The 21,627-nt window shown below is 40.8% G+C and overlaps 3 protein-coding genes across 3 annotated transcripts in view; 1 reads left to right on the plus strand and 2 right to left on the minus strand.

Annotated features, from left to right (window-relative positions):
- Positions 1-21,627, plus strand: part of BBOF1 (basal body orientation factor 1) — a 43,301-nt gene that overhangs the window by 150 nt on the left and 21,524 nt on the right. The window contains exons 2-4 of the mRNA XM_061181042.1: positions 1,880-2,108; positions 12,135-12,200; positions 17,034-17,177. Coding sequence (XP_061037025.1) covers positions 1,880-2,108; positions 12,135-12,200; positions 17,034-17,177 — 439 coding nt within the window. The remainder of the gene's footprint in view (positions 1-1,879; positions 2,109-12,134; positions 12,201-17,033; positions 17,178-21,627) is intronic.
- On the minus strand, positions 6,317-9,950 carry LOC133085783 (N-acetylneuraminate lyase-like). Its single transcript, XM_061182954.1, has 5 exons — positions 9,833-9,950; positions 8,907-9,055; positions 8,729-8,775; positions 7,375-7,549; positions 6,317-6,340 (listed from the first exon to the last, which is right to left on the minus strand). Exons 1-5 carry the CDS (start codon positions 9,948-9,950, stop codon positions 6,317-6,319), a joined length of 513 nt encoding a protein of 170 aa, XP_061038937.1.
- On the minus strand, positions 14,023-15,655 carry LOC133085591 (ubiquitin-associated protein 1-like). Its single transcript, XM_061182719.1, has one exon. The coding sequence runs from the start codon at positions 15,561-15,563 to the stop codon at positions 14,061-14,063; it is 1,503 nt and encodes a 500-aa protein (XP_061038702.1). The 5' UTR covers positions 15,564-15,655; the 3' UTR covers positions 14,023-14,060.

The following is a 21,627-nucleotide window of genomic DNA, read 5'->3' on the forward strand; positions in this document are numbered from 1 at the left end:
TACCCTCCCGGGATTCTCAGGGGCGGGCCAACTGGCGCCCTCCCGCCTCCTCTCTCCCCGCTTCTGAGAAGGACAACCCCATTGTTCAGATATTACCAAAATGCACACCAAACCATACTATTTCAACTAAGACAAGAGTGTGAGGCTTGGGACCCTGAAGTAACTTAGACACAGTCCCTGCCTATGTGTAATGCGCTAACGAACGAGGAGGAGGAGGCAGAAAAGTTCCCAAAGAACAGAAGTAACATAGGACCGAATGAAGCTAAGTGCCAGTGGAGGGAAAAAGAATTGAGAATGAGGAGGAAGGGTTAGTTCTGATCCTAGAAGTGAAGGTCAGGATAACATGTTTTAGGATATCGAAGATCCTCTAGGCCTGTGCTGTCCAATAGGGTAGTCACCGGTCACGTGTGGCTATTAAAATTAGTTAAAATTAAATAAGATTAAAAATTCAGATCCTAATTTGTACTGGCTACATTGCATGTCCTCAGTAGGCACATGTGGCTAGTAGTGGTGACTGTATTGGGCAGCCCAGATATAGAGCATTAACACCATCACAGAAAGTTCTGTTGGACGGCACTGCTCTAGACCAGTGGTTCTCAGACTGGGGTGATTTTTGGCTACCAGGGGACGTTTGTTAATATCTGGAGACATTTTTGGTTGTCACATCTGGGGACCTCTAGTGGATAAGAGACAAAAGATGCTGTTAAATATCTTACACTGCACAGGACAACCCCCAGCCCCACTCTAAACAAAGAATCGTGTAGCTCAGAACATTCGTAGTTGGGAAGCCCTGCTCAAGGCTTTAAGCGTCTCTAGAATAGGCACTAAGCATTATGCACGGTATCTCCAGCACCTAGAAGAGAGCCTGGATCATAGCAGATGCTTAATATTTGTTAAATAAACAAATTAAGGTGTCTGCTTGTGTATGCTTCAACTTGGATCTCCCCCCCCCCACCCCCGCACAAGAACTATGCTCTAGTGCTCTGGGTTCATTATTTTTTGCCTGTAGCCTGATCGATCTCAGCTATGTGGTTGAGATGATCGTGGACATCCAAAGGATCTCTGGGTGATTGAAGTAGTTCCTTGGGCTTTTTCAAGGATTCCTTTTGGTTCAAAGGAAAACATAAAGGATTTGACCAATTCAGGTAATTATTCATGTTTCTGCAAAGTGATCAGAATTTCTGAAGTGGATAGTATTGCGCTAGCACTAAAGCTTTGCAGGCTTGGAGTTGCTGCTAGATTGCCACTAAACCTATTGGATGACCCTAGTGGTTCCTAGACACATTGGAGTCATACACGTTGTCCAACAACGCTATATATGGGACCACAAGGAAATCCTTGCAAAGTTTATAAAGTAACTTGTTTAAGAGAGTAATGCATACTCAATACAGAAAGTTTAGGAAACATGGAAAATCAAACAGAAAACAAAACCACCTGTAGTCCCATCATCCAAAGATAATCACTACTATCATTTTGGAATATTCTTCTTCTTTATAAAATGATAGCCCAATATACAAATTTATTTGTAACTTTTTCCCCCCAATGTATTATATAAGTATTCTACAGTGTGATTTTTTAAAAAGTATAACTGTGTAGTTAGTCTAGCATTTTTTAGAAGTGCCAAGGGCTTATCACATTCCTGGAACTCACTAGCATATGTTTTCTGTTTTTGACCATGCATCTGCAGTGCACAAATCGACAATGAGAAACACTGAGGCTAACAGACCATATATATTTCTTATTAACTCATTTATCCAACAGTATTTGCTCATATGTGCTAGGCAAATGCCAAGCAAAACAAATAACAATAAAGAGAAAGGTGTAATACTAATGTAGTAGAGAAATAGTTATATGCTGTCAATGTCCTCTTCCTGTGCAGGAAGATGATAAAAGTTGAGGAATCTGCCATGGAGAGAGCCAAGGCCAATGCCTCCCTTTGGGAGGCCAGGCTGGAAGTCACAGAACTCTCTAGGATTGAGTATCGTGATACTTCCCGTAGACTGGCAAAATGTAATGAAGAATTAAAGAAACAGCAGTATAGAATGGAGAAAGACACAATGTCTGTATTGAACTACCTGAAGAAACAGGATCAGGAGAAAGATAATCTGGTAGGTAGGTAGAAACCCTCCTGAGCCTTAGTAACTACCTCTGTGGTTATACTGGTGTGTTATATATTTCAAGGATTTTAATTCCTTGAAATCTCATCACATAGTTAAGACACTTCAATTGACTTTATCTCTCCTTGAAGCAACATGTTATTTCAGAATGGCTTTACTGTCAGAATTGGCTCTTTCTTATTTTCAGCCTTGTCCCATGTTTTCTTGCCTGAAACAAAGATTGATGATCCTAAGGGAACATTGTGATCAACTTTATTTTAAAAACAAGAGCATGATATATGACCTATATATATATTTTATGATACTGATAACTATCTAAGTAATTAATGATCTGTAAAGCAATTCACTGATAATCCGTGATCACATGGTTATGAACCCAGCAAGTTGAATCTCTTCTTTTTGGCCTGTTGAATCTTGAATTTATCTTACTGAACTTTGTTGAAATGTTGGGAGTAGAGCTATCATTTTAGATCTGGGAAAAAAAGGGAAGGGAACTAACATTTTGGGGCCCCTGTTTGTGCCAGGCACTATACTAAGTACTTTACCTCTGCTGTGTCATTTAGTCCTTTTAATAACCCCCTGTAGCTACAAATTGTCATTCCCATTTTACAGAAAAAGAAATTGACTCTCAGGACAGGTAACTTGCCTGAACAGCTAGTGGGTGGAACTTAGGTGTGACTTAAATTCTTCTCTTTCCCATCTGCCTCTATGAGTCCCATGGACACACAAGGAAACTTACACCATGCTTCATTCCCATATATGTTTTTGCATTTTTACTATTTATGTATTATACATCCACAAATAATACACATTATAGTCTTGTTTTAAAATTTATATTAGTAGTGACATATTGTACATATCTTTTGCAACTTATTTTTTTTTATAAAACATGTTTTGTATATGTTTTTATATATTTTGTATATTTACAAAAATCACATGATTCAGTTCATTTTTAAGAAGTTGATAATGAGCATACTTTATTTATTTTTTTTTTTATTTTATTTTATTTATTTTTGGCTATGTTGGGTCTTCGTTGCTGTGCACAGGCTTTCTCTAGTTGCGGCAAGCGGGGGCTACTCTTTGTTGCGGTGCGCAGGCTTCTCATTGCGTTGTCTTCTCTTGTTGCAGAGCACGGGCTCTAGGCATGCGGGCTTCAGTAGTTGTGGCTCGCGGGCTCAGTAGTTGTGGCTCGCAGGCTCTAGAGAACAGGCTCAGTAGTTGTGGTACATGGGCTTAGTTGCTCCATGGCATGTGGGATTTTCCCAGACCAGGGCTCGAACCCGTGACCCCTGCATTGGCAGGCGGATTCTTAACCACTGCGCCACCAGGGAAGTCCCAGCATGCTTTATTTTTTCATTCATTATTAACTGCTTTATAATATTCCATCAAATAAATAAATAAACCAAAATTTATTTGTTCATACCACCCTATGGGTCAGTTAGACTCCATTTTTTCATTATTACAAATAGACCTTCAGTAAACATTCTTGTGTATGTCTGCTTGTGCCCATGTGTGAGAGTTTCTCTAGAGTAGACACTTAGGAGTTAAATTACTATATTATGAGGTATGCATAATTTCAACTTCACAAGGGTTTAAATTGAACTCCAAAGAGGTTATACCAATTTATACTTTCACAAGCAATGTATTAAAGTGAGTTCCCATTTATCCACATCTTTGTGAACACTTGATATTATACTTAATAATTTTTGCTCAATTTTATGTGTATAAATTGGTATGTCACTTTAATTTGTATTTTCCTGATTACTAGTCGCTTGAGCATCTTTTATATGTTCCTTAACCCATTTTTCATTGTTTTTATGTGTTTGCTTCAGTATACATATTGGAGTGATGCAGAGCATTTCTTCTACATAAGGATGACATGCAAATTCATGAATCATTCCATAATTTTTTTCAAATGCCACATTTTCAGGGAGACGCTTGCTCACTACCCTGTTTAAAATTAAAACCATCTCCCTTATTTTATTTTCTTTGTAATATTTATTATCTTCTGTCATACTATATGCATGTTACTTATGTATTTATTTTCTCTTTTCCTAATTAGAATGAAACCTCACAGAAGTAAAGAATTGGGGGCCTTTTTAAATTGTCGTTGAGTGCTGTATCTCCAGCACCTAGTATGGGCCTGGCACATAGTAGGCACTCATTAAAATATTTTTGCATGCGTGAATGAATGGCTTGTGATTGCACTGATGCTTTGAAAAAGTTAATAGAAATCAAAACTAAGATCAAGATGATATTGGAAACATATCAGAGAAATCGGACAACTGAACATTTGTGTGGATTTTGTGTGTTTTATTAAATAAAGTGTAATTTTTTTGTACATTACTTTTTTTTAACCCTCTTTCCTAGGCGACTTCCATTTTTAAAATTACTCTTTGAATAGTATGCATTATTAAAATTGTCTGCTATAAAGTATTATTCTAAAATAAGCCTTTAGGCCAGCCATGCAAATAATTTTCAGAATTCATTATATAGAAGCTTTGTGGTCTGCATTAGCTAATTGATATTGGTCTGCATTTATCGGTATCACTGGTATTTCCTGATTTTCATCTGCCTCCATGTATCAAAGACCAGCATCTGGCTGTAGCAAATACATAATTTTCTCACAATCACAGATATCCATTAAAACCAAAGAAACTACTTTGGGAGGAAGAAGTAAAATAGATTCAATATACCCTGGTCAATTAGCTCTCTTAGAGTTTTGTTACTCATTCTACTATATCCTAGAAATGCGTTATTTGCTTAAACTTTAAACTGTTTATAGTCTTACTTCATGTTAATTATAGAAATATTAGAAGTGAAGTGTGTTTTGAAAACTATCATATCTTGGAAAAAATTAGGAGATTTCACTTATGGGTTTTGGTACTTAAGGCTTTGTTCAGTCAACACAAAATAAATCTAATTATATTTTACGCCTGTCCTACATGACTGAGGACTGTCTCAATTTATTTTAAAACATTTTCAGGGTTTCCTTAAACTATTCTAAGATTATTTACAACAGTATTTCACTTCTGTATCTTCTGATTCTATAACCACGTCAAGGAATTTTTAGTTTAAAAAGCTACTTAGATTTCCTACTAAAACATACCAGCATCCTTGGAGAAATGATTGATTCTAAGACTGGAGCAGGGAGAGTGAAAAATGAATTTGAACTAAAAAATGAATTTGGAATATCTTGTGACAGGAGTCAGTAAAAAAAAAATTAAAGGACACGGTGGGTAGCTTGAAGGGGCTCCCATTGACCAAATCTGGGATATTCAAAATAAATAATGACATTATAATAAATTATAACTGAACAAAATGAGTCCGTGAGTGTGTACAACTAATAGATAAACACATACATTAATAAATAAGGGAGAGGGACTTCCTTGGTGGCACAGTGGTTAGGAATCTTCCTGCCAATGCAGGGGACACAGGTTCGAGCCCTGGTCTGGGAAGACCCCACATGCCATGGAGCAACTAATCCCGTGTGCCACAACTACTGAGCCCATGTGCCACAACTGCTGAAGCCCGCACACCTAGAGCCTGTGCTCTGCAACAAGAGAAGCCACCGCAATGAGAAGGCTGTGCACTGCAATGAAGAGTAGCCCCTGCTCACCACAACTAGAGAAAACCTGCTCGCAGCAACGAAGACCCAACACGGCCAAAAACAAATAAATTTATTTAAATAAGTAAATAAGGGAGAATAGAAAGTTTTTCCTTATAGTGGAATGCAGTAAATTATTAAATTTCCATGGAATGATGGAATTAGAAAAGTCACCATTTGGCTTCAGAGTAATAATTGATTCAGTCAAGAACAACAGTGGATGCTAAAACTAGTGGGTGAAATTTTGATGAGCAGAAGGATATTTGCATAGTCTCAAAATATCTTCCCCCAAAATACTTAATAATTACAAAAGGAAAAATAGTAACTTTTAAGTGGAGAAACCTGGCAGACACAATCTTAACCAGCTGACTACAGTTAACGTCAGTCACCTCATGATGTGATGCAGTGACAAGGATACATCATCACTTAGGCAGTGTATGCCTGCCAAAAAGGCATAACCTGAATCTTCTCATGAAGAAACATCAGACAACTCCAACCCTGGCCAGTATTTTTCAAAAACTTTGATATCATAAAAGACAAAGACTGAGAAACTGCCCCAGATTAAAGAGACTAGGATATATGACAACTAAGTTTAATCATAATCAGGGATTACATCCTGGGCCAGGAAAAGGAAAGTTACAATAAAAGGACACCATTAGGACAATTGATGGCAAAATTTGAACATGGACTATAGATTAAATAATAGTATTTTATCAGTGTTAAATTTCCCAATTTTGATCATTGTACTGTGCTTCTAAGAGATTGTCCTTTTTCTTAGGAAATACATACTGAAATATTTTGGGGTACAGGGGTATGATGTCCTAGACTTATTTTCACATGCTCCAGAAAAAAGTTTCAAACATCTGTATCATATATACATATATTTAGATAGACCTATCATAGAGGGAAAGCAAATGTGGCAAAATTGGGTGGAGAGTATATGAGAATTCTTTGTACTGTTCTTGAAACTTTTCTTTAAAAAATTCCTCATTTAAGAGAAGTGCAAATCAAAACTCCAAGTCATCACTTCACACCCATTAAGATGGTTACTATCAGAAAAACAAGGGACTTCCCTGGCGATCTAGTGGTTAAGACTTCACCTTCCAATGCAGGGGTTGCGGGTTCAATCCCTCGTCGGGGAGCTAAGATCCCACGTGCCTCAGGGCCAAAAAGTAAAAACAGAAAACAAAAACAGAAAATAGCAAGTGTTGCTGAGGATGTAGATAAATTGGAATCCTTGTGCACCATTGGTGGGAGTGTGAAATGGTGTAGCCATTATGGAAAACAGTACAGAGGTTCCTCAAAAAATTAAAAATAGAATTATCATATGATCCAACAGTCTCACTTTGGGGTACATTTCCAAGAGAATTTAAAGCAGGATCTTGAAGAGACAATTGCACACCCATGTTTTTGAAACATTATTCATATAAACATTATTCACATAAACATTATTCACATTCATATAGTCAAGATGTGGAAACAACCCAAATGTCTGTTGATGGATGAGTGAATAAAGAAAATGTGGTGTACACATACAATGGAATATTATGCAGCTTTAAAAAAAAAGAAGGAGCCCTCCCCGCCCCCGGCAACAAAGCCCGGCTGCAGAACCGCGGGGCCCACCGGGTGACAAGGACGTCTTTCCCTTACCGGCGTCTGCTTCCTGGTACCCGAGAGCACAGCCCTCTTAGGACCGTCCGTGGCTTCGGCCTTAGCGACGGACACACAGCGAACGCAAAGCCACACGCACGGAGTCAAAGGCTGCAGCGGCGGCGGCGGCGAAATGGCTCTGATCGCGGCGCCAAGGAGGGCGGGATCTCCCTTTCTGGGCTAAGAAAGCTGCCATAATGTTGTGAGAAACTGAAGCCTCTGGCCAAGAGCCAGCAAGGAACAGAGGCCTGCCCACAACTATAGTTTTCTGAAGGTCTGTTGGAGTGGAGAAGAACAGCCAAGTGAGGATGGCTGAGATCTACCCAGGATAAGATTCTGTTGACAGAATAAAAATGCCTAGTATGGAGGCCAGAAAAAAAAAAAAGTCTAAAAAGTAAGAATTTCCAGGGTCAGCAGATCCAGGCATTCAGGTTTCCTTGGCGGAAATGGCCTGTAGTGATGATGGATGTTGCAGGCATCCTGGCTCAGTGAACAAACCATTACTTACCATTACATCCAACCCAACTACTCCTCATCAAAGCCATGCTCACCAAGATATGCTATATTACTTTGCTTCCCCTGTACTTTTCCCACAGGGAGGAAATACACTTTCAGTTAATGTAAATAGTTCAGTCAATCTGCTTGCAGGCACATTGCTACTGAACTAGGTTAACACGTGCAGTGGACATGCTAAATTGAACGTCCGTAGGCCTTCTGCTGAGTAGACATCAGGCCACATGATTCTACCTTCCTAGCTGCAGCTGACTGGACCTTACATGGACACCTGACTTGGCAGTGCTATCTAGTGATATCCTGAGATGCCCCATTTGGGCACCATGACTGGCCACGTGCATGCTGAAGAAGAGAAAGCCCATCTGGAGAGAAAGGCAAATAAACAGATGTCCAAAGGACCACAGGTGGAGAACGATCTGCCTTGGCTGTTGAGAGCTTTGCGGTTTTAGGTTCTCATCTTCTCTGAGACCTCACTGCACTGCCTCCCCTTGGGTTTTATGAAATTTCCCAGTATTTTATAATAACTTACCTTCTTTCACATAAGCTAGTTTGAATGGCTTTCTGTTATTTGTAACCAAGTAATTTCTGATAAAGAAGTTCTGTGCATGCTCTCAGCTTCTGTGCCTCACCCCTAACTGCAACAGATGCTTCTTATAAGAGTGACTGAGTCGCTAACAAAGTGCTAAGCCCTAGTTCATTCCTTTTCACTACGAGAATGTGGCAAAGAAAGGCAATTTCTATTAGAAAAGGTGTACTTGCAAGGAATACAACTGCGCAGGCGATGATTGCCTCCGTGGGGGATTTTACACTAATAAGCACTGGGAAAATGAGTCCTGCTTACCTGCCCACTGCTCCAGTCGCTCCCATCACCAGAGCACTCAACAGTTGCTGATCAGAAACAGACAAAGAGTATTAACTTTGATGAAAAAGAGAAGAGAAAAGATGCTACTATATAAGCGGCTACATCAATTGTTGCAGAGGGAAACTAACCTGCTGGGACATGCCAGGGGGAAACTTACCTCATCCACCCCAAAAAGGAAAGCAAACTGTTGCTGGCGATTCTGATCAACACATTGCCTGAAGTCTAAGAGATCTGTGTCACTGAATTTCAGCCCTTGGAAGGTGGGGATCTTATCCTGAATTCCATCCAACAACTCCTCAGCACGAACTGTTCAAAACAATATATGTCTCATTCACCTGTACACCCCCAGAAATTAACAGAGGACATCTCATCTAGCGCCACACATCTGCACTGAGCTGCCAGGGGCTGCTCTCAGCTGCAACTGGCTGCAGATTGAACATATTGAACATAATCACTTGCCCTTGCCTCCTAGTTCCTCTGTACTTGTCAAATTGTAACCCTAAATCTTCTGTTCCTTGAAGACAATAGATGGATATTTATAAAGCACAACTTCTATTTTTTCTTCTAAGGAAGTTAGAAAGGAATGGGATTTTAAAAATAACCTCCTAAGAAATTTCATCTAACTGTAACAATCTTCTTGCTGGAGAAGTACGATAATGATAAAAGAAAACCTAAAAGAAAAGTGAGAAGAGATCGGAGTACCTTCCTGCGTGCCAGATGCTGAGAACACAGTAGGGTACAAGGTAGACCCAATCCCTGTCTTAGCGGGGCTTACAGGCTATGTCTTCCCACGTAAGACAGAGGGGTGTGTGTGACAGACACAAGTTGTCTGCTACAAGTACGAAGGGGTCAACTCGTCTTTCATAATTAAAAATCTTCCATTATAAGGTGGTGTCAATGATTGATAAGGGCTGACTTATTTTTGATAAGAGTGACTTATTTTGGAGCTGTTGGAACCATCTAGTCAACAGTCTTATGCTTTCGTGACACAGGGTGAGGTGGGGTGGAGTCGGGGTTTCTTAGTGAAATAGGGTACGATGGGAGAGGTGAAGGTGAAGAAACATGAAAAGAAGCAGTACTTACTCTTTACCCCTGTCAAGGCAGGAATGTGATAGTAGTAAAACGGCAGTGCAGGGGCAGCCGCGGCCACCTCCTTTAGGAAGTTAATCAGGACATCTGAAAGAACAGCAGGAAAAGTCATGGTGTGAACAAGTGTAAAACACTGGCTTTCCCCAGTAAAAACTGAACCTTGGGACTTCCCTGGCAGTCCAGTGGTTAAGACTCCATGCTTCCAATGTAGGGGGCATGGGTTTGATCCCTGGTCGGGGAACTAAGATCCCAGAGGCCGCACAGCCAAAAAAAAAAAAAAAGAACCATCTAATGAAATGCAACCATCCTTTTTGGAAGCCAAAAATTCTTGACCACTCTTACCATCTCTGAGACTGCTACTGCAATGTCTTTGCAATTCACTTTATTCAAAGTTTTATTTTCCTCTCTGTAGAAAGGCCAAAATAAGAGGATCACTTTTCTACCATACTAAAGAACTATTAAAAAACTGGTGCAAATCTGCCCACATATTAAGAGAAGCTCATGAAATACTCTTACAAAAATCAGAAGCCCGGGCTTCCCTGGTGGCGCAGTGGTTGAGAATCTGCCTGCTAATGCAGGGGACACGGGCTCGAGCCCTGGTCTGGGAAGATCCCACATGCCGCGGAGCAGCTAGGCCCGTGAGCCACAACTACTGAGCCTGCGCGTCTGGAGCCTGTGCCCCACAACAAGAGAGGCCACGATAGTGAGAGGCCCGCGCAACGCGATGAAGAGTGGCCCCTGCTTGCCGCAACTAGAGAAAGCCCTAGCACAGAAACGAAGACCCAACATAGCAATCAATCAATCAATAAATCTTAAAAAAAAAAAAAAAAATCAGAAGCCCATCAGGCAGGATCCTTTTCCTCTTACCCAGAAGGGTAAGTGTGGTCAGTGAACAGCAAAGACTTTGCATTAAGATCAGAATAAAGTTGTAACAGTAAATTCTACAACAAAAAGATAAACAACGTCTGCTCAAAATGGGAAGTCATAAACGTAGTGGCACATCTCAACCGGGGTTTGGTACCTTTCCCTTTTGGAGAGAAATTCAGATATATCAGAAGAGAGTTCACTCTGGTTTACTGAGGAATTGGGATTTTCGACATCATCCAATTTGAGCTTCAGCAGCAACATTACTACAGATGATAAATAAATCCAGCAGAATTGCTTACATCTGGATGCCACTGAATAGTGGGAGAGAAGCTTAAGAACACATTTGAATACTGTGATAATAAATATTTTGACAAAAAAAAAAAAAGAAGAAGGAAATCCTGTCATATGCTACAACATAGACGAACCTCAAGGCCATTATGCTAAGTGAAATAAGCCAGTTACAAAAGGACAAATACTGTATGAGTCCACTCATGTGAAGTGTATGTGGACAGGGAATGTTGCCCGACATTCCAGTAAACAATGAACGTTGCCCACTATTCCGGTTCTATAAGGATCAAGCCATCAGCCATTGCAGCCCCTACCCCTACCCACCACCTGCCTCCCCCCACGGTGTGTCCTGAGGGGAATTCAGGATGGAGAAAAACAGGAAGCCTTCTGTGCTTTGGATACTGACCCTAGATAGTTAAGATGCATATCTAAGGAATAATTACAAGCCCAGATGTTGCATCTTCCCTTACATAGAAAAGCACTAAAATCATTAACTTGAAATGACCATTCCTTGTGATTAGTAGTAATCTTTTGATGTCTGACTACATGTTTTTTTCCAGTAAGAAACTCCTATATATCCTGGCTCCTCTCTTAACTCTTCTGAGCAGTTCCTCAGAGCTCTCTGAGAGGCTGTTTCCCAGGCTATAGCCCTCAGTATAATCCTAGAATAAAACTTAATTCACAACTTTCAGGTTGTGTGGTTTTTCTTCAGTGGACATATCTGAAGTAGTCAAAATCATAGAAACAATGCAGAAAGGCTAGGGGGAGGGAAGAGAAGGAATTAGTGTCTCATGAACATAGAGTTTCTGTTTTGCAAGATGAAAAATTTCCAGAGATCTACTGCACAACAATGTGAATATATACTTAAAAATGGTTAAGATGGTAAATTTAATGTTGTGTTTTTTACCACACACACACACACACACACACATGTTATCCAGGCAATTGTGATGATAGCCAAGTTTTAGAAGCTGGCAATAGCAAGTTAACAGTGTGGATTATGTCCTCTATTCTTGTCTTCCCACCTTACTCCACGTCTCCAACCCTACTGGTTTTAATATCATGTGAAAACTAGGCTACTTAATTAAGTTAGGATGCAGAGTAATTTCTTTACCTTCCTCTGTATTTCCATTTTCTACAGATTGAAAAACTGAAACAGCAATTGAATGAAACTAAGCAAAAAGCCCAAGAAGAGAAGGAAAAATTGGTATGTACATTGGTGGTCACTTACTGGTGGTCAGGTTTCTGGCAAGTTCAGATATTTAAGACACAAGGAGAACAAGTGAGTAGATCCTCTGAGCAGCTCAGTGACCTTAAAGCCCACACACTTGATTGTACAGAAGCTCAAAAATAACATAAAATTTTGTTATTGTAGAAAACCATCTGGTAGTAGTGGTGTTTACTGATCTTGAGCTCTAGGGCTTTTCAGTGGACAGAGCTAGGAAATATATAGTTTTTGAAGATTAAAATATATCATGAGCCCATACTAATACTTTAAATTCAGATGCAGGAGTACAGCGTTTTTACTTAACTTTATCTGTGTCTCCTTTCTTCCTCACCAAAAACCCTGGTTCTTAATGATACCAGTATAATTGTGTATTTTCTTCAAACCTTAATACATCAATAGGCACAGAATACTAATATTAATACTACCACCAACATAAATTAGTGGATACAGTTTAAGATTTGGGGGGGGCACTTTTCCCCTTAGGATATATACTGATAGGGATCTACAATCAAATTAACAAGGTTTAAAAATGATTTGAAATAATTCCTTCCTGTGAGGGTATGCCACCAACTCAACAACACATTTTGCTTTTAATTTTTAGGAGTTGCTTTAAAAAGTTTAATTTAATGTACAATTATGTAATTATATAATTAGAATTATGTAAAATATTTATATGGTTCCAAAGTAAAATCTATCAAACATGGTATATTCTGAGAAATCTAACTTCTATCCATGTCTCCACAATATACCAGAGTATATTGTCAAAATGGATTTTTGTCAACATAGGTAAGAAATGATATTTCAGTGTACTTCAATTTGCATTTCTTTTTTTTTTTTTACCTTTTAGATTTTTATTAGTAGTTCTCTCTGAAGAATCAAAATAGTTAGCAAATTACTTTAGATTCATCAAGACTGTATATCCTTTGTATTTAGATCTTTAATGATGTACAACATAATACAAAACAAACCAAAGAGACTGATTTCTATGACTAGGTGTTATTCATTGTGTCATCCTAGAGCAAGGGGCTGGGAGGGAGAGGCTGTTCTCCAGGGAGAATTGAGGGGGAGTTAGTGCTGGGTGACTAAATCACAGCCTCTTTCTTCCCCACTTGATGTGCTGGGAAGGGGCCAATGATTTCTTAAACTGACAACTGTTTTCTAGAGCAGAGGGCTCTAAAATCTGGGGTAGCAGAAGACTGTGGTCCAAACCAGGCCAAAAGAAACAGTCTGGGGCAGGGAAGTATGGTAACTGCCTGGCAGAAAAGGCAAACTCAGGGCCCCAAGGGGAAAAGGGCATTCTTTGCACCTCAGAGACATTGCAGAACCAGTGTAACACTAAGTGACGTCGTTAAAAGGGGAAAAAAACAAAACCCTGGAAGAACCTTTCAATTGCACTCAACTTGGATTAGAGGTCAGTCCACCCTTGCAGAGAAGGGAAACATCTAGCCCCAAAGCGGCACTGAGTCTGGCCCTCCCACCTCCTTCTCCCCAGTTCCTTTTGGCAGCTGGGCCAGGTTTCGGCTGAGGCCATACAGACCCCAGAAAGACCAGAGAAGTCTCTCTGGATGGCCAAGGTGGGAAGGACACTTCTCAGAATACAAATACTTTTACTATGGAAGGAGCCAGGACAGTTCTGGGGGCATTTGCATGCCCAAATCTTCCCCACTTTCTCCCCAGCTCAGGACCTAGGCTCATAGAGACTTGGCAAGCACAGTCTCTACACCTGACCTTCCACCCCCAAAAGAAAATCCGGAAGTGTGCCCCTTCCTCCCCACAGGTGGTCTCCTCAGGACCTTCGGCAGCGGGGGCTCCGTGGCAGGGCCTAGGCAGGGCCTGGTCTCAGCTGGCTCCCGCCCGAGCCATGAGGTCTTCCAAAGCAGTGTCCTGGTCATTGTTGTGTAATAGCAGAACTTCCTTAATATCTTTCAGTTCAAAGCCCATTTCCTTAAATTTGCTCATTAACTGAAGAAACTCCATCATCTTTTCCTCTGAACACTGCTGCATTTCCAGAGCCTCTTCCACTAAAAGAGGGTCAAAGCCCTTCTCACAGAGCTGTCCATGTGCAAAGGGATAGTCGAGAATCTGCTCAATATTCTCTCCTTTCTTCTTCACGGCTTTCAAGACACACTCATATGAGTAGTCCATGTTGATCACCGTCTCCACACATTGCCGCTCACTGGGGGACAGAGTCTGCATTTCAGAATAAGCCTGGGGACAGCTGGGAGTGTTGGGCACTTGTGACATTGAGGAATTAGGAGGTGTGACCTTGGGACAGGTATTTGGAGGTGATGATTCTTCTGTGCACACAGACAAGACAGAGAGGGAAGGCATCTGAGAATGGGTCAGGGTTGGCACCTCTGTGCCACTGTCCAAATTCAAAGCTGAAAGCCCAAGAGTATGATGCCCATTGAGCTCACTGGCACTGCTTTGGGTGGAAGGCTTTAGGGAATTCTGGAACGTGCCACTGCGGAGGCAGGATGTGCTGTGGAAAGTGCTTGCCATCTTGGCTGTCTTCTGACTGCTGTCATCAGAGTCAAGTTTGGGGAAGGACAGGGACTTGATATTGCTTACTGCAGGGATGGGGGGGAGGGACACTTTGGAAGACAGCGACATCTTTTCACAGTTGCCCAACTGTGGTAAGGTTATAAAGCCATTGGGTTTGTTAAGAGGCTTGAAATCTGGGGTTGCCCTCTCTAGGGATGCCAGGACCTCCTCATCCTGTAACACAGACCCAGAGCCACCTCTAGGCAAGTTACTGTCCAATAACTGGGCCATAATGGGTCCACTGGTTCCTACCAGAATGTTTCTCAGCTCTTCCTTCTCATCAATAGTTTTTAACTCCAGATTATCAAACAGGTCTTCTTCACACTCAAAGTCAGCAGGATTGAAATCTGCCTTTGTGTGGGGTGGGCTGAGAACTTTCTGTCTTGTGGCACTGCTGCTGACCCGAGTCGGGGTGATGTTATGCTGTAAGCTGGCAAGGATGGGATTGATAGGAGGTGGCATTGTGGCTGTACTGTGAGTCTTGGAGAAGCTCATTTTGCTGTCACCCTCTGGGCCACTCTTAGAATTCACTTTAGCTTCTGCTTCCTCAGCCTTGCGCTCTGCTTCCCACTGGGCTTCTTGGATTTTCTTAATATCTTCAGCCCACTCAATGGTTTTCTTTTCCAAAGAGAAACCATTCTGTACTTCTCTGACAACCTGCAAACAGTCAGGCAAGGAGAAGCCAATAGGTAGACCAACTATAGCTAGTGTTTTGAATTTGTCTCCTATCTTAAATGGGACATCATCAAGGTAACTGAAAGTCCCATGAAAATCTGCACCCAACTTCTTAGAAGCCATTTAGAACCTGAACGCTGCCGCCGCTGTCCCAGAAGCCAAAAGGTGCTGCTGCCGACCGGCCTCCCAGGCTCGGTCCCCGCTGAGCTCCTGACAGCCCCTAGGGAGAGCGAACACCACCACCTCCAACTCTGCCCTCCCCAGGCCAGGCCGTCACTGTAGCCACCACCAGGGCCACAGCCGCCATGTTGAAGCCCCACTTCCCTCCTCCTTCCTGCATTTCTCTTATTATGAGCTAGGTTGAGCATTTTTTCATGTGGTTGAGAGTCATTTGTATTTCTTTTTTTAATTTTTATTTATTTATTTATTTATTTATGGCTGTGTTGGGTCTTCGTTTCTGTGCGAGGGCTTTCTCTAGTTGTGGCAAGTGGGGGCCACTCTTCATCGCGGTGCGCGGGCCTCTCATTATCGTGGCCTCTCTTGTTGCGGAGCACAGGCTCCAGATGCGCAGGCTCAGTAATTGTGGCTCACGGGCCTAGTTGCTCTGCGGCATGTGGGATCTTCCCAGACCAGGGCTTGAACCCGTGTGCCCTGCATTGGCAGGCAGATTCTCAACCACTGCGCCACCAGGGAAGCCCTGTTCATGTTTTAATTGTGTTATTGGGCCTTTTTCTCCTCTATTTCCCTCTTTTTTTTTTTCTCCTTACCCTCTCCTTCTCTTCCCTTTCTCCTCCTCTCTCTTTTTTTTCTCCTCCTCTGTCTCCCCCTTTCCTTCCTCCTTCTCCCACCTTCTTCCTTCTTTATTTATGAGATATTGGCCCTCCCTTTGTCTCTTAGCTTACTAATTTTAATTTAGGATCAGGGATGTTATTTATTTTTCTTACAGGTTAAAGATTTGTTCAGTCTTCTCATAACTCTTTTATTTATTTTTATAAATTTATTTATTTATTTATTTATTTTTTTAGGCTGTGTTGGATCTTTGTTGCTGCACACAGGCTTTCTCTAGTTGTGGCGAGCGGGGGCTACTCTTCATTGCAGTGCGTGGGCTTCTCATTGCGGTGGTTTCTCTCGTTGCGGAGCATGGGCTCTAGGTACATGGGCTTCAGTAGTTGTGGCATGTGGGCTCAGTAGTTGTGGCTCTCCCGCACTCTAAAGCGCAGGCTCAGTAGTTGTGGCACACGGGCTTAGTTGCTCCGCGGCATGTGGGATCTTCCCGGACCAGGGCTCGAACCTGTGTCCCCTGCACTGGCAGGCAGATTCTTAACCACTGCGCCACCAGGGAAGTCCCTCATACCTCTTTTAAATAAATATCTACATTTTCTATACAAGATCAGCTCATTTTAGAATTTTTTCCTTATTCAAGGCACTTGGTCTCTTTTAATAAAAATTAAAACTTTATGCAAAAGCAAAAATAAAAAGGGAACAATTTCTTCAAAGATAGACAAATGGCTTAAGGCTTCTTATGGAACAGGACTCTGTGTGACCGCTGTTCTTTTTCCTAACTCATTTACCTTTTTTTTTTTTTGCCTACAGGAACAAAAATATACTGTACAAATAAGTGAGCTGGAGGGACAGTTCCATCAAAAAGCCAGAGAAATTGGCATGATTCAGACAGAGCTCAAAACAATAAAACAATTCCAGAAGAGAAAAATCCAAGTAGAGAAAGAATTAGTTGATGTAAGTTTCTTTCTTTCTTCCTTTTTTTTTTTTTTTAAAGGAGATTAGAATTAACTACTTATGTCTGCAAAGGCCTTCATAGAAATTTACTCCTGTGAGATAGTAAAGGACTCCCTTTGACATTTTAGAGATTATTTGAGAGAAACAGGGAAGACATTTCAGTGTAGGACTGGACGCAAAAAGTCTTGATGGTTAGACTTTTCTTTTTCTAAGCTTTGATTTCTTTGTGAATTCACCAGATCTTAGCCAACACACCCACTCACATTTATCAGCAGTTAAACCTTTGGAACTACAGATCCAGAAAAACATTAGGGGCAAAGTAGCAAAGTCCTAAAGGAAAATATGTTTAGACTGATGAATGATAATTTTAGAAAAATTTAAGACACTCTGGGTAGGGGTGGATGTGGTGAGGAAAACTGAGTACTTTCAGAAAGTTTCTCTGACCTTGCAGCTCCTTCCATTCCCTCAGTTCAGAATATAGTTCTATTGCATTAATGACAATGTAATAAATGGCACAGTCGAGGGCTGGGCACAAGTAGCTGAAATCAGCTTTGTGGTTTTGGGCAAATTACTTACCCTCTCTATACCTAGGTTTCCTCATCTGTAAAATGGGGGTGATAAGAGTTACTGGCTCATAGGGTTGTTACAAGGCTTAAATGAGTTCATATATGTAAAGTGCTTAAAATAGTATATGTCACATAGCGAGAATTAACAGTGGTGTGTAGCTCTCTGCAATAAAAGGTCCTCATTTGTAGCATTTGCTGATTTCCTTGGTGTAAATACTCATGTTGTGGCCAATTTCAAGCTACCAGTGCTTTTACAATGTGCTAGCAAAATTCCTGGTATGAGCCAGCTCTAACACGCAACTGCTGCTATTATTAGTGATAGTAACAGAAGTAGTATTGCCACCTAAGATAGCCATACACCATGTGGTATAGGGGCTAAAAGTTGGTGCTTTGAAGTCATACTTCTAGAGTGTAAATACTGTCTTTACTACTTGTGTATCTTGTTAAGTTTCCTCATCTGTAACATGGAGGTGAGAACAATAGTACCAATTTCAAAGGGTAATCGTGAAGAATAAATGAAATACAGGTTCCCCTCGCTATCTGAAAGTAGTTCCTGTGAAACCTTTCCTAAGCTGAAGAAGCATTTACCGTAGGACACACCTTGCTAACAGAAGCGCAAAATCAAGATAAAGCACAGATGCGCACAGACATAGTTCAAAGCTATGGCAGCTTGACGCTGAGTATAGTTCCCAGGGAAGGAGTTTGGCGGTGCCACTCCCCTCGTTGCTAAGGGTGCGCTTTGCCTCAGTAACACCACTCGCTGCCGAACACTATTTTTTTGCTTTTCGCCTTTTTTTCATAAAAGTGAAAATCCTCTCTGGATTACTTTCGGTTAGCGAAAACAGGTACTAATGTAGATTTTTTGTAAAAGCAGAGTGGTGTAAAGCGAACTTTCAAAAAAGTGGGGAATACCTGTAATCTGTTTTACTGTAAATGCTTAGCACTGTATGATAAAGATTACCTGCTGTTGCTGATCCTGCTACTATTATTACTGCACATTAGACTCCTAAGAACTTGTCAATCTTATAACCGGTAGTTTGTACCCTTTGACCAACATCTCCCCATTTCCCCCTCCCCCCAGCCCAGGTAACCACCACTCTGAGTTCATTTTTTTTGGCGGGTCCCTGGGGCTTGTGGGATCTTAGTTCCCCGACCAGGGTTTGAACCTGGGCCCTAGGCAATGAGACCTCTGAGTCCTAACCACTGGACCGCCAGGAAATTCCAAATGTGGACGTATTTTAAATTCACTACACCACTGCAGTACAAAGTACACACTACTGCAGGAATAATCTTAAAATATCACAGTTCTGATGATGTTCTGGTCACTTCCCTCAAGAATCTTCTTTAGTAATAGACTCACAGACTTAGAGAACGAACTTATGGTTACCGGGGGGAAGGGTGGGGGGAAGGGATAGTTAGGGAGTTTGGGATTGACATGTACACACTGATATATTTAAAATAAATAACCAACAAGGGGGGAAAAAAGAATCTTCTTTAGTGAAGAAGATTATAAACAATCTTCTCTATTGTAAACAGAATATTGTCCGGACACCTTAGCGTGAAAATCAAGACCCTACACCTACTTTGGAACATATTATTTCCTTTTCCTACACTTTCCCATACACACCACCTTTAATCCATCCAACCCGGATATTCCCTGAAGTCTTTTCTGCTTTTCTTTGTTTACGCTGTTTCTTCTATCTGGAATATACTCCTGATAGAGCTCTGTCCATTAAAATTTTACCTATTCTTCAGAGGCTCAGCTCAAATGCGTAGTCTCCATGAGGACTTCCTCAGTGTGCTGTTTAAAAGTAATAATTTTCTTCTTGCCATTTGTGACAATTTGGACAAAACTTGAGGGCGTTATGCTAACTGAAATAAGTCAGACAGAGAAAGACAAATACTGTGTGATACAACTTATATGTGGAATCTAAAAAAAGCTGAGGGACTTCCCTGGTGGCGCAGTGGTTAAGAATCCGCCTGCCAACGCAGGGGACGCGGGTTCAAGCCCTGGTCCAGGAAGATCCCACATGCCGCAGAGCAACTAAGCCCGTGTGCCACAACTACTGAGCCTGCACTCTAGAGCCCACGAGCCACAACTGCTGAGCCCTCATGCCACAATTACTGAAGTCTGCATGCCTAGAGCCTGTGCTTTGCAACAAGAGAAGCCAGCACAATGAGAAGCCTGCACACCACAACAATGAGTAGCCCCCGCTCGCCACAACTAGAGAAAGCCTGTACACAGCAAAGCAACGAAGACCCAACACAGCCAAAAATAAAATAAATAAATTTATTAAAATAAATAAATAATTAATTTAAAAAGCTGAACTTTGGGAATTTCCTGGTGGTCCGTGGTTAGGACTTGTTATTTTCACTGCGGTGGCGCAGCTTCAACCCCTGGTCTGCGGATCCCACAAGCAGTGTGGTGCGGCCAAAAAAACCACGCTGAACTCAGAGTGGTTACCTGGGCTGGGGGGAGGAGGAATGGGGAGATGTTGGTCAAAGGGTACAAACTGCCAGTTATAAGACTGACAATTTCTTAGGAATCTAATGTACAGCTTGGTGATTATAACTAATAATACTGTATGACATACTTGAAAGTTGCTAAGAGAGTAGATCTTAAATGTTCTTGCTACAGAAGAAGAAATGGTAGTTTTTTGTGACATGATGGAGGTGTTAGCTAACACTATGGTAGTAATCATTTTGCAATATAGTGTATCAAATTAACACACTGTACACCTTAAATTTACACAATGTTATAGATCAATTATATTTCAATTAAGCTAGAAAAAGAAAAAAATTTTAAAAAGATGATTAGCAAAAAAGTAATTTTTTTGTATGTTTCCATAGCATTTTGTATTTCTTTTATACCACTTAGCCCATTCTATCTTGATATTATATTTATTATTTGTCTTATCTCCCCTGCTAGATTGTAAATTTTTTGAGGCATGAACAGTACTGTGCTTTGTATTCATTGAAGGACAAGATACACAGTAATGCTCAATAAATCTATGTTAAATGCTGAGTGGGTCTTTTATTAAAAATGTAATTGAAGGAATATCAAGTTTTCCACTAACTAAATGGGAAGAATCCTTTCACAATGTATATGTATATCAAATCATCATGATGTACACTTGAACTATCATACATTTTATTTGTCTACAATTCCTCAATAAAGCTGAAAAGTTTCTAGAAAGAATATCTAGTTTTGTCTTATATGAAAATGCTGCAGAATGAATCAAGTTAAGTTCATTAACTTTTCAGGAACTTTAAAATAGCCATCCTAGGTGTAGGTATACATTCTGAATCAAAGTGAATTAGGAACTAGTTGTTAAGGAAACACTCCCATTTACCATTGCAACAAAAAGAATAAAATACCTAGGGATAAGCCTACCCAAGTAGACAAAAGACCTGTATGCAGAAAACTATAAGACACTGATGAAAGAAATTAAAGATGATACCAACAGATGGAGAGATATACCATGTTCTTGGATTGGAAGAATCAACATTGTGAAAATGACTATACTACCCAAAGCAATCTACAGATTCAATGCAATACCTATCAAACTACCAATGGCCTTTTTCACAGAACTAGAATAAAAAATTTCACAATTTGTATGGAAACACAAAAGACCCCAAATAGCCAAAGCAATCTTGAGAAAGAAAAACGGAGCTGGAGGAATCAGGCTCCCTGACTTCAGACTATACTACAAAGCTACAGTAATCAAGACAGTATGGTACTGGCACAAAAACAGAAATATATATCAATGGAACAGGATAGAAAACCCAGAGATAACCCACACACATATGGTCACCTTATCTTTGATAAAGGAGGCAAGAATATACAATGGAGAAAAGACAGCCTCTTCAATAAGTGGTGCTGG

Source organism: Eubalaena glacialis, chromosome 2, assembly GCF_028564815.1.
Source record: "Eubalaena glacialis isolate mEubGla1 chromosome 2, mEubGla1.1.hap2.+ XY, whole genome shotgun sequence".
NCBI lineage: Eukaryota > Metazoa > Chordata > Mammalia > Artiodactyla > Balaenidae > Eubalaena > Eubalaena glacialis.

Coding starts and splice junctions, on each gene's coding strand:
- LOC133085591 (XM_061182719.1), bottom strand. CDS start 15,563: ATGGCTTCTAAGAAGTTGGGTGCAGATTTTCATGGGACTTTCAGTTAC.
- LOC133085783 (XM_061182954.1), bottom strand. CDS start 9,950: ATGACTTTTCCTGCTGTTCTTTCAGATGTCCTGATTAACTTCCTAAAG. Junction 8,776..8,906: donor TCCTTTTTGGGGTGGATGAG/GTAAGTTTCCCC, acceptor GTTTCTGATCAG/CAACTGTTGAGTGCTCTGGT. Junction 7,550..8,728: donor GCGACTGGAGCAGTGGGCAG/GTAAGCAGGACT, acceptor TTCTTAGCCCAG/AAAGGGAGATCCCGCCCTCC.